This window comes from Gallus gallus, chromosome 13, assembly GCF_016699485.2.
Source record: "Gallus gallus isolate bGalGal1 chromosome 13, bGalGal1.mat.broiler.GRCg7b, whole genome shotgun sequence".
Lineage (NCBI taxonomy): Eukaryota > Metazoa > Chordata > Aves > Galliformes > Phasianidae > Gallus > Gallus gallus.
This window is the reverse complement of record NC_052544.1, coordinates 12,754,208-12,773,145: the sequence shown is the minus strand read 5'-3', so window position 1 is coordinate 12,773,145 and position 18,938 is coordinate 12,754,208. Positions and strand designations below refer to the sequence as shown.

The 18,938-nt window shown below is 51.2% G+C and overlaps 1 protein-coding gene across 3 annotated transcripts; it reads left to right on the top strand.

Moving 5' to 3' along the window:
* Positions 1–714: 714 nt before the first annotated feature.
* Positions 715–18,407, top strand: TCOF1 (treacle ribosome biogenesis factor 1). 3 transcript variants are annotated; one of them, XM_015293787.3, is made up of 18 exons: positions 760–900; positions 1,096–1,151; positions 2,962–3,104; positions 4,194–4,300; positions 4,431–4,770; positions 5,578–5,672; positions 6,148–6,372; positions 6,774–7,040; positions 10,486–10,663; positions 10,826–10,971; positions 12,841–13,014; positions 13,275–13,518; positions 13,768–13,850; positions 14,592–14,820; positions 15,143–15,709; positions 16,722–16,819; positions 17,334–17,373; positions 17,837–18,405. In XM_015293787.3, the coding sequence occupies exons 1-17, from the start codon at positions 790–792 to the stop codon at positions 17,367–17,369; spliced, it is 3,099 nt and encodes a 1,032-aa protein (XP_015149273.2). In that variant the 5' UTR covers positions 760–789; the 3' UTR covers positions 17,370–17,373; positions 17,837–18,405. The 3 variants fall into 3 exon arrangements, with proteins under 3 accessions (NP_001012803.3, XP_015149273.2, XP_015149276.2); XM_015293790.3 differs by lacking the exon at positions 12,841–13,014; NM_001012785.3 differs by lacking the exon at positions 12,841–13,014 and having other exon boundaries at positions 715–900; positions 17,334–18,407.
* Positions 18,408–18,938: the final 531 nt, after the last annotated feature.

Sequence of the window (18,938 nt, the reverse complement as noted above, 5' to 3'; positions counted from 1 at the left end):
TTTGTTTTACCCCCAAAATGCCTGAGCAGCTCCTTGCAGCAGCTTCATGTCTATCTAACAGTAAATCACTCCAGAGCAGCGAGCTCTGGGGTGCTCTGTGAGTGAGGTCCCCACAGGAGGGAAATTTAGTGGCTGTTGCTGAAATAATCACTGCCCCGCCCACACCCCGTTGGTTATCAGCCTGTCCTCGTTGCAGGAGGTGTCTGATCTCCTCCTGGAATGCAGTAATGTAAGAGGCATCGGTACAATCCCGAATATCTTTTGAGCTCCCCGGGCCCAGATGGTGCCTGGGTTTGGCTCCTGGGCACAGCTGTTTGCCCCAGAGGCTCTCCCTCAACCTAGGGCTGGCTGGAGCTCCTCAGGAGAGGCTCGGTGCCTGCTTTGGGTCCCCCTCAGGCGGCCGAATTCGCTTCTGGGTTTGGCTTCAGGTCTCATCTGTGCTCCCTGGCCTGCTTTGGGCGCCATCACGGCTCCCCAGGGCTGCCCCGCTCAGCTCAGTGGCCACACCGGGCAAGACTGCAACCAACGCAACCCAATCCCAATGCAGCCCAAACTCAACACACCCCAACCCCAACACAATCCAACTCCAACCTCAACCTCAACTCTAAATCCAAACGCAGCACCAGTGCAACCCAAACCTAACGTAACTGAACTCGAACCCCACAGCGACCCAGCCTCAGCAGCAACTTCCGGCACTACATTTCCCAGGAGGCTGCGCGGCAGGAAGCGGACGTGACGTCAGTCAGCGCGGCACGCGGCGCCCGGGGCAGCGCGGAGCTGGGCCGCGCCATGGCGGCGGAGGGCCGCGGGCGACGGGAGCTGCTGGCCCTCATCCACCAGCACCTCCTGCGCGCCGGCTACGCGCGAGCCGCCCGCGAGCTACAGGCGCAGCTCGGACAGGTAAAGGAACCGGGCCGGCTTCGGTTGGGCTGCGCTCGCCGTGGGCCTGAGGGGCGGAGCGATGCGGTGCGGGGCCCGTGCGGGTAGGGCCGGGCTCACGGGCAGGGTCTGCGCGCGGTGTTCCCGTGGCCCGGTGCAGCCTCGTGGGGTGCTGGGAGCAAGGCCGGGGGCTGACGCGTGTTCTCTGCCCCCCAGAAGCTGCTCCCGTCCCTGGCGACGTCGCTGGAGGAGATCTTCACGCACTGGGAGAAGTGAGTGGGGAGGGATGGGGACGGGGCCGGGGGACACGTGTGGCCGTGATGTGCGGGGCTTCCCCTTTGTGTGGTGGCTGTGCTCGGCAGCCTTCCTCTTGCCCTGGCTTCACATGGTAACGATCGCTTTTTATTAACGTTTCCTTAGCTTAGGGATAAGTTGTTGCTTAGTTTTGAGGTGCCGTTGATGCTGGGGTCAGACGCATGCTTTGCTTTCCCGTCTCTGTTTCACTTCTCTTATCAAGCCATGTGCTTTACGCGTGCATATTGACTGCAGCCAGCATGAGCTGCACGTGGAGAATGGGCAGAGACTCACAGCGCCCTAAGCAAAGCACAGGTAGCACATCTCCCTGCAGAAGGGATCTTAGAATCTTTTGAGTTGGAAGGGACCCTTAAAGACCAACTGATCCAACTCCCCTGCAGTGCACAGGGATACCCGCGGCTCCATCAGGTTGCTCAGAGTTTGATCCACTCGGACAGAGAATGTCTCCAGGGATGGGACATCCACTGCCTCTCTGGGCAACGTGTTCAAAGGATTTCCTGCTCCCAGCCAACGCACTCATGCCTGTACTTGTCTAACCCCAATGACTTCCCACGTTGTTATCCCACTGAGTGCTCCATGTGAACATCTGCAGCACAAAGCCTCCGACTGTGTGGAGTGAGATGTTATTTGTTCTCACCCTGTACACTTTGATGCAGAGCCTGGTGGAAGCTGCAGGGCTGGGGAAACGGAGTGTCGGTGGAGCTGGGTCTTGGTGCTTGTGGTGAGAAGTTGTTGAGTGAAAGCATTCCTTTGGCTGTGCCCAAGCCCTGGGAAGCACATGTTTGCTGCAGAGGTGTCTCCTGGTAGGATGCCTCATGCCTTGGTGCCTTGGTCTTGTTCCTGCAAGAGCAGGAGAAAGCCTGGATCTAGGTAAGAATGGAGTAGTGTAAGAACCAGGCTTTTGCAGTTCCTGCCTCTAACAATATATTGCTTTCCTGGGTGTTGATGCCGACCTTCTTCTGTGCCTGTTGTCCTATTACTTTTAAACCTAAGGGATGACAGGGTGCGCACATTGACTGATGCCTTGTTCTCAGGTGTCACCCTTACCTTGTGATTCCACACCACAAGTTTGCCCTTTATTCCTTGCCTGCCCTTGCTATGTCTGGTACATGAGGACATGAGGGATGTGTTGACTTGTGGTTTAATTTATCCAGAAAGCGTCCTGCTTGGCTGAAATGCACTTGTCTGGGTGAGCTGTCATCCTCTAGTCTTGTCACTTCATAGGCTAGAAAATACCTTTCCTCAGACTGTGCTGCAGCTCCTTCCCATCTGACTGAGACCATCCTTGGTGCCGTATTCCAGAAACTCTTTCAAAGTGAGCCTAGTAGTTGGGATTCGTAGTTTTTTAGGAGCGGCCTCCTTGCTGGACTGTATTTGTTACTGGGGGATGCTGGGTGGGTGAGGGAGGCTGCAGAGCTGCTGAAGTGGTGGGAATGCTGGACAGGTTTAGCCCTGGGTGCAGAAGGAGCACTCAGAGCACATGCAGCCCTCAAAGGCTGCTGCAAGACGAGCACCTGAGGTCACCACTGCTCTCCTGCATGTGATGTATGGAATGCCTGGTCACACATGGCAAATTTTTGGAGTGATTTCTGTTGTATTACCTGCTGCCGACAAATTGGGCAGGCATTCCTCCCCTCCGTGGGAGCTGTGGAGGAATGACACTTATTTGTCCTCAGGCTTAAGCCTGGCCTGAGGGTGGATGATGTTAAATCCTATCTATTTGTTCTTCGTATTTCCCTTTTTTGACACAAAATCCATTCCCATTAGAACTCCTTCGAAAGCCAGGAGAAGAAAGCTGAGTGATGAGGAGGCAGCCATCCCAGAAAAGATCAGAGTTCCTGATCCTGTGAGCAGCTCTGAAAGCTCAGAGAAAGAAGAGGATGAGAAAGAGAAGACGAAAACTGGAAATGGTAAGAGCCTGTAAGCTTCCTGAATTTCACAGAGTAACAGTGAGGGGTTGTGTAGGAGCAGTTCAGTTTGCTTGGCTAGAGAATCATAGAATCACAGAATGGCCTGGGTTGAAAAGGACCACAATGATCATCCAGTTCCAACCCCCTGCTACGTGCAGGGTCGTCAGCCACCAGACCAGGCTGCCCAGAGCCACATCCAGCCTGGCCTTGAATGCCTTCACAGATGGGGCATCCACAGCCTCCTTGGGCAACATGTTCAGTGCGTCACCACCCTCTGTGTGAAAAACTTCTTCCTAATATCTAACCTAAATATCCCCTGTCTTATTTTAAAACCATTCCCCCTTGTCCTATCACTATTCATGCTTGTAAACAGTCTTTCTCCCTCCTGTTTATACAGTCCCTTCAAGTATTGGAAGGCCACAATGAGGTCTCCCCAGAGCCTTCTCTTCTCCAAGCTAAACAAGCCCAGTTCCCTCAACCTTTCCTCAGAAGAGGTGCTCCAGCCCTCTGATCATCTTAGTGGCCCTACTCTGGATGGCTATTCCCTCATGCACTTAGGACAACTCATTTATCAAATTTATCAGATTTATCTCATGTAGAGTTTTTGAGGAGTGCAGATATATGCTGAGGCCAACAAAAACCTTTTATGATTCACTGGGAAGGGAAGGGATTGGGTACTGTAGCTTGGGTGAAGCCTTGGGAAGTAAGCCCCAGCTGTCTGTTTGGCCAGCAAAGAAAGGTATTTTCACAGATGAGGGAAGGACCTTTTTATTTGGTCTGGACAGCCCTTGTACTGTTGATGTGGGAGGCATTGGCTTGTGCAGCGTAACAAAAGCCCATATGCCTAAGGTGTTTGAGCTCAATCTTATCTGCTGTAGTACATCCTCTGGAAATGTGCAGATTGTGTCTTGGCCGTGGTGCGGAGGATGGGGTAGAAGCAAGGCACCTACATGTTGCAAGAGTAGCAGCTGTGGTGCTGAGGCAGGTGTAAAGATGGGGCCCTGCGCTGCCTGCTGGGAGCCTTTGCAGACCAGGGACTGTTTTGATGTGAGAAGGTCTGTCTAATTTCTCTGTGGCTCTTCTGTGCAGCAACCAGCATTACCCCGGTCACGAACTCAGCAGTGAATGTAGAAAGCAGTGAAGATGATGACTCCTCATCAGAAGAGGAAATGCCAAGTGGAAAAGGTGCAATTACGGTAAGGGGATACTGTCTCCTAAGCGTTATGACTTGTCCAGATAGATGCAAAATTGCTGCTTAAGGTAACGCTGTGTCCAGTTTAGCCCCTCATTTTTCTATAGGCTTCTAATTTCTTTTGTTTTCTGTAGGTGACACCAGCTGTAGCGAGTGGCAAAGCTGCCAACTCCTTGCATTCTCCTGTTAAACCCACTGCTTCGGGAAGTAAAGCAGCGGTTCCCTGTGCTGCAAACAGAACTGTGCTCTTAAATAAGCAGCAGCCCAGTGCATCAGTTGTGACCCCAGCCAAAGCTGGGCAGAAACTGCCTAGTCCTGGGAAACCTGGACGAGATGCAGCAGCCGTGAGCCAAGCAGGACAAAGCAAAGCTCCAGTAATGACCAAAGCACCGGAAAGCTCCAGCAGCAGCAGCTCGTCAGAGAGTGAGGAGGAAAAGGAGACACCGACTGTGAAGGCCCCAGCCCCCAAAGTGGGTAAGGAGCCTGCAGGACAGAGTGAATGCATGTGTTATGCTCTGGCTTCACTGCAGATCAGATCCCAGCCATACCATCTGCATGTTGCTTTCAGTTCCGTTGCTGCAAAGCTCAAAGCAGTTGCTCCTGGGGAGACTGCAAGAATACTGCAAAGCAGGCAGCTCTGGAGCTCCGTGGGATGAATCCAGCATGCTTGCTTCCATTCTGAGTAGCAGATGTTGTGCTAAGGAGTCCGTCTGCATCTCTATCAGCATCGTGCTTTACAGGGCTGGAGATGAATGTAGCATATCTGAAGAAGATGCAGCACTAATACAGTAGACACTTTCAGCTTTCTAGACAGGCACTTCAGCATCTTTGGTTGCAATTGCAAAGTGATTATTTCAGGGTATTTTGTTGTCTTTAAGAGAATCTCTTTTAGTTTGTTGGGGGTGAGGAATATGTTGCAAAAGCTCTTCACATGGTCCTTCTCTTGACTCTTTTCCAGAGCAGGTTCAACCAGGCTGGGATGCCCCTGCAGGGAGCTGGGTGTAGCTGGATGGCTCCCTGCATGATCAGAGAAAAGCCAGAAAGGGATTTCTCATCTGCCTGTACTTGGGGGAGTTGTGTTTGTGGGTAGATGTTTGCCTGGAGAAGCAGTTCCTAGCAGGCAGCTGATGCTTTTGGAAAGACTAGGCACTCTTCCCTGCAAATCCCTTAGTCTCTCACTGCTGCATGTTTTGTTTTCCTGACTTCAAAAGCTGCATTAGCATCGTGCTCAGGGAGCTGAGAGCAGGCAGCAGCTGTGTCTTCTCCTTTCTCATGTTTCAGAGCTGAAACAGGCGGCTGGGGAATCTGAGAGCAGCAGTGAGGAATCAAGTGATGAGACATCGTCTGAGGAGGAGCTTGCGACCGCAGCAGTCCAGGTAACCTCTAAGGGTCCTCATCCCCAGGAAATCACTTCCCTTCACTCAAAAGGGAGAGAAAATGCTGCAGTGCTCAGTTCTCTGAGAACATCCCTTTCATCCCTGGATGCATAAAGTCCCCAAATCCGAGGCCACAGAAACATGCTGTGTAGCTGAGAGCTCCACTAACCTGTGCCAGCAGCAAACACTTCACTGCAATTCCTCCCAGTCCCTAAAGTGGAGGGGAGATCCTTTGTTGTGTGGGAAGTGATTAAACACAGCTGTACAGATGTGACTTGCAGAAGGAGGGCAGGTTGGCTAGGCTGTCTATGGACAAGTGGTTTGCTTCAAGTGCTCAGCTTTGGAGTCTGAACAAGCCTTTCCTGATCAAAGGCAGTATGGTGACCTTGCTTAATACAGATCCTGCAATTATGATGGAGCCAGTTTCTTCTCTCCTAAATGTGTAAGATTCTCCTGTTCTTCCTCCTGTTCCCAGGCAAAACCAGCTGTTAAAGCAGTACAGGTTAATTCAACACCTGTGAAAAGTGCACCTGCTACTTCAGTGTCCACCAAGAAGAGCACAGTGAAAAAAAGAGCAGTGACACTGAACCAGACCAAGCATGGCTCAGTAACGGTTCCAGTGGCTGCAAAGCCTGATGACACCTCAGAGAGCAGCGACTCATCAGACAGTGAAAATGAGGAGCCTCCATCAGTAACCCAGGTGCATCTGTCTGACACTGTCCTTGCATGCCTCTCCAAGAATTGCCATGGTTGGATTTGTCTTTCAGCTCTAAATTACAATAAATGGTATATAATTTGGCAAACTGTAGTGCAGCTTAGCTTCCCTCCTGTGGAGAGATCTCCAACTTGCGTCGGTAGAGGTAACTGCTAATATCAGAAGGCTGATGAATAATGTCTGGTCTTATCTCCTTATCTTGGGAGACTGTCCCCAGGCAGCTGGGTGAAAGGATTCCTGGTCTTTTCTTCCAGTTGCTGATCTTCCTTCAGCATTTGTCTACCCCAGGGGGCTCTGAAATCTTTCCTTGATTACAGTCTGAGGAAATTAGTTATGCAACCATGGAATTTGCCTTCTTTCACACTGTCCTTTCTTGTCTTGTCCAGTCAAAGCCATCTTTAAAAACCTCCCAGGCCATCCTATCCCCAGTGAAAACCACACCAGCAGCCTCAATCTCCAGCAAAGCAGCTCCAGCAAAAACACTTCCACTGTCCCAAGGGAAGCCAACGCCGAAACCGGCGGTGCTAAAGCAGGCTAAAGCCACACCAGGAAGGACTGCTGCTCCTGCAAAGCCAGCTGAAAGTGCAAACCCAGCGGAGAGCACTGACTCTTCAGGCAGTGAAGAGGATCTGCCTGTGCCTGTGAGCCAGAAGGTGGGTGATAGTGCATTCAGCTCACTCACAGGGAATGGGCTGCACAAAGCAATCGTTCAGCCATTAAATGCTATCACTGATCAGTTCAGGTTGATGATTAGACTTGATAATCTTGAAGGTCTTTTCCAACCTAAATGATTGTATGATTCCCAAGGATTCTCAGGATCTTCCATGAGGAACACCACTGCAGAAACTGTTGGAAAACACAACAAGCTCAGCTGAGAAACAGTGTCCCAGCAGCAGCATCATCTGTGTGTAGGGAATAGATGCCAAGTGCCTCCTGTGAACTAGTCTGGTTCTGACTGATGCATTACGTTTGTGCCTTCCCCCTCTGGAGTGGGCCTTGTGAGGGGTTGTCAATGGTTTGGTCTTGCTTGACTCCCCTGTATGCAGCTGTTTAGAGCCCTCTCTCAGGAGCACTCAGGCAAGAGGCAAATCCCTTTGTAAAAGCATTCTCACTTGTGAGAGCATCCTCAAGTCCATTGTGCAGATTCTCACTGCATTGACTCTGAGCTGCAGAGCCTTTTGGAAAGTGCCCTGAAAACAACGTTTTGGAGATGGTAGTTATTATCTGCTGGGGAGGAAGGGAATCCGGGGGCAGAGCCTCACGTGTCCTTGCAAGGAGGCTCTTTGTCAACGCGTCCTTTCAGTATTGACAGGCAGGAGCCAGAGAGGCTCTGCATTTTTGTCTTTATAGCCTTGGTCTGCTGAGGTGGGTGGAGGGGGATGCTTCTCTAGCAGTTGTCTCTGTGCTGCTCTCTTCTTGCATTATTATACGTAAAGATTCAGCTCTGGGTGGCAGGAACAGCTATCCTGATAGCTGGGCCTTGAGGGAGTCACTGCAAAACTGTTGAGACTCATCTGTTCTAGCAGGGTTGCAGTTGAAGGACGTACTGGGGTGGATTTATTTTCCCCCTGTGTTGGTTTGAAGCTGGCAGCAGCAAGTAGCTGTCTTGCCAGTGGCTGTTTAACCACTTCAGCATCTTCCCTCTTGCAAAGTGGCAATTACCCTTCACTAAATGTAGTTAGCAAAGAAGAGCTTGTCATCGAGGGAGCTCTATTTTTGCCAAACAGGCTGTTTCTTCTTATGCTAGTAGCCTGCAGACAGGGATCTCAAGTGAAGCCTGAAGATTAAACCATTAGGCTTAGCTGTGTCCACAGTCCTGTCCTCCCAGTCAAACTCTTAGCTCATCCTCACCATCTGCTACTTGGGCATATGCTAACCACTGACTTGCTGTATCCTGCAACTTCCTCTGGCTTCTGTGCAAGATCCAAACAGATACAGAGCGTTGGAAGCTGCTTCATCTTTCCCTGTGGGGGTGGATTAGCACAATTAAAATGAACATCATGCCTAAATTGAACTGCTTAATTGGTATGTTTACCCCTGAAGACTCAGGAATATTTAGTCAAAGAAGCTGACAAGGTGTTTGCTTATTTTTGGAGGGGAGGTTGGTGGTGGGGGGACAGAACAGATTGACCTTTAAGACCCCATGAGCTCCCTTTCTTTTGGAAATGTCAGTTCTTCTGTGCTTTCCTCTCTTCTTAATACTGTGGGCCAAAGATGGCACCCAAGTCCACTGTGGACAGGCTCCTGTTTCTGCTTACCAGGAGTGGGTGTGAGCTGCATTCCCAACCTGCTTTCCAACCTGCAAGGCTGGGAACTTGTGTCATCCCTGACCATCCCAAAGAAACCCACACAGACTGTGCCGGTGGAAGCTGTACCTGCAAGTTTATGTCTTAGACTGCAGGTCCTGTGGAGAGAGGCCAGATCTCCCATGGGATGGAAAGTCTTTCCCTCTCCCTCCCCGAATCCTGTCCCTATGCTCACTTGCAGGTGGCAGTACTACCTTCACTGTGTCGTGACACAGCTGAACTATTGATCTCGGTCCTGATACGCTGGTGGCACTTCTACGGTGAACAGACAGCAGTGGAATGTGATTGTTACAGTTTGCTCATTGCACGTGGCTTGGCGTTGCTTCCCCCTCTTGTCATGCAGCGCTGCATGATGCAAACGGACCCAGTGGAGTGACAGATGGGTTGTGCAGGAGCTGAGTCATCACTCGTACTGATCCACAGGCAGCTCCTGGTTTGGGGACTGAAGAAGGAGCAGGAAAAATGATTTCCTCTTGAGTTATTTTCCTCTTCTCTGAGTTACTGCAGTACCTGTGACTCCAAGCTGTCAGAACCTCCCGCCTGTGTTACTCTGCTCAGCCACACTCCTGGCCTGATTCTGTCTGGAGCCATGCCATGGGACGTGGTGGCCGTCAGCCATCTGGCAGTGACCAGGATCAGGTGGATGGAGGGACCTTGGCCTCTGCCCAGGAATATCTGAGGAATCCCGAGGCTGTGTAAAGGCTCACGGTGGTTTCTCTATGGATGCTCTGATGTTTGTTCTGTGCCAGGATTCCTCCGTCTAGTTCTTCCACAGGTCTTTTCCAATCTCTTCTGAAGTTAGAAAGCAAAGCAGCCCTCCTGCCGTGCATCCAAGCAGGGGGGTAAGCCAGTCCTGGTGCTGCGAAGGTCTTAAAAGGGAGCAACTGGGGTTTGATCTTGATAGATTTTTGCCTTGCACAGCGCTGCCTGGGAAGGAAAGGGAATGGAGCTAATGCATTCAAGTAGACCATGTGAATTCTAGTGCTGGCTTCAAGCAGTTCTCTCTTCAGCACTGCAAATCTGGCCTCTCTCCTGGAGATAGTGACTCACTGGAATCAAAACAAAACAGACAAGTGAGGTTTGCTGCCCCCTCCTCCCAAGTGCTTTTGGAGGTTTCTGTTTCTCTAAGCAGAGTCAAAATGTGCTTGGCTTGTTCCGAGTGCTGTTCTGTAATGGGATAAACATGCAGATGCTGTTGTCTGTTTAGTGTTTGGCTTGGAGATGATAAACACTGCCCCAGTGGCAGCCCTCGGTGAGGCTGTGCCAGGAAGCACGATAGGATCCATCCTCCCGCGAGGCGGCTGGGCTGCTGCTCTCGGCTGCTGGCCAGGGCTGGTGGAGGGCTGAGAGCAGGCAGGGCTGGGTTTGCAGCATTGCAGGACTGGGAAATGGGGATGGCAGGGGCTGTGCAGCTGGGCAGGAGTCTGTCTTACCCTCTTGCAGCAGACCCCGAGGGACGGCACCAAGCGGTCTGTCAGCGTGCGGGTTGGATGGGGGCTGCCTGCCCTGGAAAGCATGATGCTGCTCTTTGGCAGAACAGCCCGAAGCTGAGCGATGAGCGGAGTAAACTGAGTGGGTGCAGAGCACTGTGAGCTCGCAGAATATCTGCGGGTGGTGCAGCTAACAGATCTCTCAGCAGGCACTCTCTGTCACTGCTAGCCTTCAGCAGTGTGCAGTAGGGATGTCTGCAGCCTTCTGCCCAAGCTGTGAGAGCACATCCCAGTTGAGTTGCAGGGTTCTTTCTGTTGTACTAATACCATGTTCCTGGGACTGTGTTTCTTTTTTTGTTCAGAGGCTACCAGAACAGCCTGGGCCCGTTCCCAGCCTGAACCAGGCTGCTAAAGCCATGACTCCTGAAAAGGCAGTGGGAAGCACCTTGAAGAATGAGACCTCCGAAAGTGGAAGCAGTGACTCGTCTGACAGTGAGGAGGAGACTCCAGTGTCACAGACACAGCCTGCACTGCCTGCTGGTGAGTCTCATGTTAGTGACCAGGATCCCTTGCCTTCATCCTCATGGTTTCTTTTTCTACCCTGTAAATGGAACCACCCAGCCTGTTGATGATAACTCTTGCTTTCCTTGGCTGTCAAGGACAACTCGTCCTCACAGTCACAATCTCATGCCTTTTCTGCAGCGAAAAGCAATGCTGTGCCCCAGCCAACAAGCGTGAAGAAAGTACCGGCTCCCACACCAGCCCCAGCCCCTCCTCTGCATATGGACAGCAGTGATGACTCCAGTGAGGAGTCGGATTCTGATGAGGAAATAGTCCCCCCCACACAGGTAAAGAGCTGCTGACCTGCTGAGTGTGGGTGCTGAGGAGATATCTCAGGACTGTAGAAGATAGTTGAGTGGGTGATGGAAGGTGCAAAGAAGAGCCCTCTTCTCAGCTGGATCAGGGTTTCTTGGCAGCATCCCTGGGTCTCAGTGACCCCATCTCTGGGTGTGCATTTCGGCAAGCTTGGTGTATGCGAGAGCAGTGAAGGGTGTGAATATTTTGGCAGGAACATGATTAGATGTGTGAGCCCAGAGCTCCTCTGGGTCTGTGTTCCTTTTGCCCTACTCCAGGGAGTTAAACAGACTGGAAAGGCAGCCAAGTCCTTGGCAGGCAAAGTTTTTCTCTGACCTGGATATCTGGATTTACCCCCGTTTCCTCCTAAACCCCTTGCAGGGGGATGCAGCTAGAGCTTTTTGCTGCTTACCACGCCTCAGGAGGCTGGACAGATCTGTGCTGAAGGGAGGCATGGTGCACTTGCTGCCTTTCAGCCAGAGGAAGAGTCAGACCCCTACTTCATAGAGTGGAGATGACCCCATATCCATGCCAAAGGCACTCTTGAGTGTTCACGAAGCCGATCCCAGCTCTCCCAGCTGAGTCTCTTCATGCCATCTCTCTTTGTCTCTCCATGCTGGCACTGTAGTGCCATAGCTGAGCTCTATGGGGGCTCGAACTGCCTCTGCATGAAGTCATCTTGGGTGTCTCTGCACCCCTGCTGTAGCTTGAGCCCAAGAAAAATGCCACGTGAGGAAGCTTTGACTGTGGAGTGTGGTTGTCATTCCTACATGATGGGGGCTTGGGTGCTGCAAAGGAGCTGGAGCCGGGGGCTGAGTGGCCAAGTGTGCTTCTTGTCCTACTTCTCTACACATACATATCCCCTTTCTGGCCAGCACCCTTGCTGGGAGAGGGGGATGACGAGCATTCAAGGAAATCCTTCCCCATGTTGGCTATTGCTATGGCCAATGAAAAGGCTGTCTTCTCCCCAACTGGTCGGCAAGCAGCCAGCCTGAGCAGTCCTTGATTAAAGCTTATTTATAATACCAAGTCTGTATAAAATAATGCAGTTGCTGTAACTTGAGCTCTGTGCAAGACGGCTGAGAGCTCTCATCAGATTGGCAGTTCTCTGTATTGTGCAGCGTTGTCTTCTTTTCTGAAAGCCAGATGTTGTGTGAGAAATGTCAGCCCACAAAGACCCAGCTTGTCAGAGATGGTGAGAAGGAGGGCTGCTCACGTAGCCTTGTTTGTTACACAAACCAGAAGGCTGAGAGTTCCTTTGCTGCCCCTGCTACCTCCTCTGCTGGTGTTTGTGTCTTGGACCTGATGTCAGTGTCTGATTTCCATGCCCGTGGCTCTTCTATTTTTAACCTCTCTTACGTGAAGTTTGATGGGAGGCTTCAAGTGTGAGGAAACACAACTGCTTCTTGTTAATTTGCTCTTTAATCCGTGACTTGCTTGTGGACCTGAAGGCAGATTTGACCTGCATTTGGTGTCCTTGCTTTATCTCTGTTGCCAATTAACCCCGAATGTGTTATACCAGTATGTAAGAGAGTCCAGGTGCTTGCTCTGCAAAACACAGTCTGCAGTAACAATCCTGCTAGTGCTGCCATGGATAGATGTCTCTGGTCTGCAAGCACATCATACTCTGTGAGCCCTCTGCATGGTTGCTTTCTGGGCACTGAGCTAATGCAGTAGGCATATGCAGGGTGCTGGCCACGCATCAGAGCTCACAGTAGACAAAGCTGACCAGTGAGGAAAGCAGAATAAGGGCATTAGAGTTGTGCTGAAAATGAAGGAGGTAGCAGTGGATTGGTGTGTGCTTCTGTCTGTTTTCTCTCCAAGTTGTGCTCTGTCCTATTTTTCTTTCATATCTATTTTAGACTCTATCCCAGCAGAACATCAAACCAACCAAGGTTTCAAGCACAGGGGCCGCCAAGGCTAATGCCACACCACCTTCAGGGAAGGGAATAAAAGCACCTCCTATCCCTCCGATTTCCAGAGTGTCTGAGAGCTCAAACAGTGATTCCTCAGAGAGCAGTACAGTGGTTGGAGAGGTAAAGACAGAGGAGATGAATGTGGGGAGCTTCCCTGGGGAGAGTGGGCAGAGGGGGTGAGTGAGCTGGAGCTTGAGGCTGGTGCGTTGTCCCCTTCTGTGGGAGAATGCTCAGGAAGGGGGAAGATTGCTCTATTAAAATAGAGAACCACTGTTACTGCACTGATATTGCCAAGCCCAACTGTTCGAGGCTGCTTTGTCCGGTCATGGGCATGAACAACTATTCCTTCTTCCATATGCATTTCATCTTTCTCTCCTCAGGCTGTTCCTCCTCCTTGCCCAAAGCAGACAGCTCCCATGGGGAAGGCTCCAGCCAGCCCTGCTGCCCCGCATGCTGCTTCCATCCTGAGAAGCCCCACTGCCAAGTCGAAGAAGCCAGGCCAGCAGCCAGCACAGGATGCCAGGCTGAGCCAGACTGCACCGCTCACCCAAGCAGAGGAGAGCTCGGACAGCAGCAGTTCCTCTGACAGCGACGAGGAGACATCCAAGCAGCCTCCCAAACCTGGTCAGTTCTCCCAAGAAGATGCTCTCAGTGCTGTGGGCCAGGCCAGGATGGGACAGTTTTTCGTTCCCCTGTGGGAGATGTGTCTCCTTCACATTAGTGGTTGGAGAGTGATTTCTACTCCTGCTCTGCAGAGGGCTCCCCTTTGGAGGGAGAAGGCCTGTTGGTGGCAATCCTCATGTGTTGGGTAGGTGAACTAGCCCTGAGTAAGCAGTAGTGGGTTTAATGGGATGAACTGTGCTTCTCCAACAGGGATGCTGCAGAAACCAGGAGGGACTGAGGCAAATGACAGCTCCTCATCGGATTCCAGTGAGGATGAAGAGGCAGTATCACAGGTATTGTGCCTGAGCAGGCTGTGGGATCCATCTTACAGCTGACTCCTAAGTAGCAGAGAAAAGGTTGTTTTCCACCATAGCAAATGTAAAGCTTTGGTAGGTTTGCTAGCAGGAAAGTGAGTGCTCCCCCGTGTAGTGCTGTGAGCAGGGCTTTCTGGTGTGGGAAGGCACAGGCTTTGAAATCTGGAATGCTTCCCCAGGCAGCCAAGCCTTGGGTTCAAAGCTCATTATACCCTTCCCTGCAGATGGGAGGAGCTGGTGCCTAGCAAGGGTTAAAACAGGAGAACTGGTTGCGTAGTTCTAATAGCAGCAGAATTTTCTTCCCCCTTTTTATTTGTAACTTAACCCCTGTCCAAGCCATTAAATTCCCTCTGTAAGTAATGTGCAGGGTGTGCAGCACATCTGCAGTACATTAGCTGTGCGTGGGTGCACGCTAATGGCCAGGAGCCTCCCCCAAGCCTGCTTTACTGGGTGAGAACAAAGCGGAGACCCTATCACCATCAGCTCTTGCTGTTGCAAGCTCAGGGTCTGTCTGTGCTAGCTCCCTCTCCTGGCAGCCCTGCCTTGCCATGGCCTCTCTGCAGAGCTGGCTGAACCATGCATTATCACTCTGCAGTTGGCCAAAGTGGGGGCCCTTCGCTTGGGGTATGGGGGCAATATCAACAAAGGGAGATCTATGTACCTGGTGCCAGGGAGGCTGCTCTGCTGTGCTGTCTCCTCAGCGTGTCTGTGCTATTTCAGTCCCTCCTCACAGGTTATATGAGCCTCTCCAAGAGCCCAGCAGCACCTCAGACACCAAAGACTGTTCCCCCCCAGCCTGTAGGCAATGCAGGGCAAGGGAAAGCAGCTGTGAATGCCACTAGCTCCCTCGCCAAAGCCTCCGTGAAAGCAGCCCCAGCTGACAGCTCCAGCAGTGACAGCAGTGACTCTGACACAGACGTCGAGCAGGTGTCTGCAAACCACAAAGCAGGTGGGTCCTTTGGCAAAGCTGGGAATCTTCCTGGCACAGGAGCAGAGCTGTGTTGGCACTGGAGAGTGACACTGGGACCAGGGCCTGTTCTCGTTGTATCTCTGCTGCAAAACCCTGCATGGAGTGCTGCTGCCGTCTGCTGGCTTCCCCTGGCCATGACACAGCCATCTCTGCTGTAGCTGGGATGGCCAGCAGATTTTTGCTTTGGAGGGTGAACTGGGTATTTGTCTTCAAATGTATATATTCCCCTCCTCTGCTAACTGTGGTCTGCATAAGGAATGCTCCCAGAGCTGTCATCTCTCTCTTGTCACTGTTTCTGCAGAAAGCAAACCCCCTCCGGACGAGGACGCCACAGGAGCATCCAAAAAAGAGAAGGGGGCAGGAAAAATTGATGTAAGTCATGCCAACCCCAAGCCTTCGCCAGTCAAGAAAGCCCTGGCTGCAAAAGAGAATGATGTTGAGGCAAAAGAGCTGCAAGCGAACCCATTGCCATCCGCACTGCTTTCAACCCCACAGCCAGAGGAGTCAAGTCTGGGGAGCAAAAGTGAGGTCACCACTGCTGCTGGAGTTCCCGCAGTGCAAACACCAGAAGGGTTGGAAGAGAAGAAGAAGAAAAAAAAAGAGAAAAAAGAAAAGAAGGAAAAGAAGAAACATTCCTCCACAGCAGACAAGGCTGTGAAAACATCTAAGGGCAAAGACAAAGAGAACAAAAAACAGAAAGCATCTCAGAAACGGAAACGGCCAGGAGAGGATGGAGCTGTTGGGCAGCCCAAGGAAAAGAAGCGGAAAGGGCAAACTAGTGAAGAAGTGCCCAAGAAGAAGAAAAAGAAAGCAGCTGATGACCCGGAGAAGCTGCCAGGCAGCAAGGAAAAGAAAAAATCAAGTAAAAGTAAGTTTCCGTGTGGTGTCGTTGGGGCTGCATTCCCAGTAGGTTCTTGCAGCTGATGGGTGCTCAGCCTCTGTTGCAGGGCAACCACCTTCCCCTTAGCCTTGTTTCATTCCTTTCTGGCCCACCCAAAGCCAGTGCAAGATTTTTTTAACTCTCCACTTTAGTATTTTTTCTGCATTTTCAGCATCAGGTCATACTGCAGGGCTCTCCTGCCTCTGTCCCACATCCAGCACAGCACGAACCACTTGCACTGCTCCTTGCTGCTTGCAGAGCAAGCTGATGTCCCGATGCAAATGTCAGGGGATGACCTGTCTCATGGTTTTCTCCTTCCCTGGCCTTTACCAGGGCTGGAAGTATCTGACTCAGGGCTGGCAGAGGGTTGAGGTGAGTGTGCTGAACTGCCTGAGGCCTCCTTGTGCACCTTGTGATGCCTGCCCATCTGTGCTGGGCTAACACAAGGGCATTTTTTTATCCTTTGCAGTTCAGAATCCATTTGCAAGTCATAGCTATTGTGGGCTTCTTCATGAGACAGAAAGAAAATGGAATGGGTGGGCCAGATCTGCTGGGCTTTCTGTTCTGCAGAGATGCACCCCTTCATTTTGGAGGAGACAGCCTTGTCTGTCAGCCTCTGTGTGGGCTGTTGCACAGACATGCACTGGAGCTTCTTGGTACAGTCGTGCTCAGCTGAAACTTGTGTCCATCTGGTGTTGGTAGCCCCCGTCGCTTTGGTTTCTGGCATGTGCTCAGCTGCTCCAGCACTGAAACAGTTCCTCAGGGTGGTTGGGCAGCAGCGAGAGGGAAGAAGGGCATCCTGCCTAATTCTGCCCACACATGTGCAGGGATCAAACTACTCAGGCCTGAGAGTACTGGAGTGGGCACAGCTCTGTCCTCACCCAGAGGTACTGCCATGGGTTGGATGTGATCAGAAACTCACCAGGAATGCCTCCTCAACCAAGAGCTCCTGCTGCTCTTTGTCCCCTCACAGAGGTCTTAGTTGACTTTTCTTTCCCAGAGAAAAAGGCAGGAAAAGAAAAGAAGAACAAAAAGATGCCCACAGAAGGGGAGTCGACAGCAGATGGCTCTGCTGAAGTCCACAAGAAGAAGAAGAAGGTATGTGGGAGAGCTGGGGTGGGGTGCCATGGGGACAGCCATTCTGAAGAGCGCTTGTGACACTCATTCCTGCAGCATGTGAGGCTGGAGGGGAACAGAGCCATGTCCTGGCCTTGCTGACAGTACAGAGCCTCAAATACAAAAACCCAGAGCTTTGGTTGTTTGGGATTGGGGTGGATTGAAGAAGGGCTTTTTCCTGTATCCCCCAGGGAAGGTACTTTCGCTTAACAAGAACAAAGCCTGAGGCCCTTTTGTTTTCAGGGAACTTGCCTGAGGAGTAAGCGCTCTTCCTTCTCTGTCTGTTCATCTAGCTGTTGTCAGCAGGATCTGCAGCTCCTGAGGGCTCTGCAGGCTGTTGCATCCCATGCCAACGGCTAGGAAAGTGTGGCAGAGAGAGACAGAGGGTGTTCCTTGTTATCGATCTGTCCTTGGCATCTGAGGAGCATCCGTGGCTCTTGGCTCTGTGTTTGTGATACAGATATACTGATTGATTTTTTTCCCCTTTCCTTTTTAGAAGAAGAAAACAGCTGAGCCCGAAGGATTGTTGTGAGAAGGTACATGGCCTGTGGGATCTATCAGTTGGTACCTCTGAGCGGCGGTAACCTTGGCCAAATTCAGTGCTCCTGAGCCAGTCTTGGGAAGACATTGTGTCCTCTAACCATCCACTGTGTGAGGCAGCCTGGCCCTATATTAGAGAGCCAGGGAGTGGAACAGAATAAGGAAAGTCATACAGAAGTGTGCTGGCTTCTCTGGATGTTTGACCTCAACTCTTTAGCTGCTGAAATCCGGATGCCCAGCCTAGATGTTGCTGTCCTCTGTCACCAGCAGAGATAAGCGGCCTCTGGCAGTGTCTGTCTGTCCTGGCTGACCACAGGGAGCTTGGAAAAGTCATGTGGATGAGCTGGTGAAGTTCGGGCCAGCTGGAAGTGGACCAGATGAATCTGCCTCCACTCTGCTCAGCTGTACGGCTGTTATTCTCTTCACTGTCCCTAATTCTCTTCACTCCTCTCCCCAAAGGTACCGCATCCCTGTGATTAAGGATTTATGGGTGAAGATCAAACGGAAGAGTGGAAAAGGAAGCTCGGCAGTAGAATTCCAACTTCTTTTTCTTTTATAAATAATAATTTATATCTTCTTTTAACTGTGACTTTTAAAGCAGAGTGATGTAACTTTCTGCCTCCTGTCCTGCTGGGGCCCAGAGCTGTGTTTATTGCCCTCTGTGACAGCTCACGTGCTGCACTAGAACTGAACCGAGGGAGACGCTTTGACCAGAGAAGAGCAAGTGTGCAGAACCTGCTTTCCTCCTAGCTGACGCCCAGCCACCTTTTTTCTCTTCACAGAGCTATATTTTTAAGAGAAACTTTTACTCTCTTTTTTCCTTCTCTGATTTGTGGTGTCAGACCTTTTGCTACCTATGGAAGAGAGCTCTTTGGGTTTAGTTTTTATCCTAACAAACACTGACGGCAATGGTTATTGTGTCCCTGGAGTTGCACTGAACAGCTGTGTCCACAGCTGTTCTCAGCCAAGGCTGCATTTTTTTGTTTCTTTTTTTTTTTATGGAATACAGAATAAAAGAGGAACGGTGAGACTTTGCATCAGCTGCATCTGAGGGACAGCAGTGAGAAGGCCTTTGGGTTGGGGCAATGGGGCTGAGCTGGTTGGGGGCAGGAGCTGGCTCCAGAGGATGCTGCAGGTAGGAGAGGAGTAGTCAGCATCTAACCCAGGTTCTTGGGCACCTTTTCAGCCCCTGAAGAAACTGAATTGCTTTCTGCAGTGTCAGTGGTGAGGAAGAAGAGTGACCAGACCCTTCTGGCTAGGGCTAGGGGCAGAGTAAGGAAGAGGTAGCTGAAGAGCTCAGCAGTTTTCTTCCCTTTTTTTTGTTTTTCCCCCTGAAATTCAATTTATTTTTAACCCAAGATAGTTGCAACCCAGTTGGCATTACTGCACAGCTTGAGTTGCTTACAAGGCTTTCATATTGAAAAGTTTATTTGAAATAATCAGCTTCTGATTTCATTCGTAAAGGAACTATTGGATATGTGCAGAAAAACTCAAAGCCCCTCTGCCTCCAGGGTTAGCTCCTCTTCCCCTTTCTGCCCCCTCCCTATGGCTGTTCCTCAGC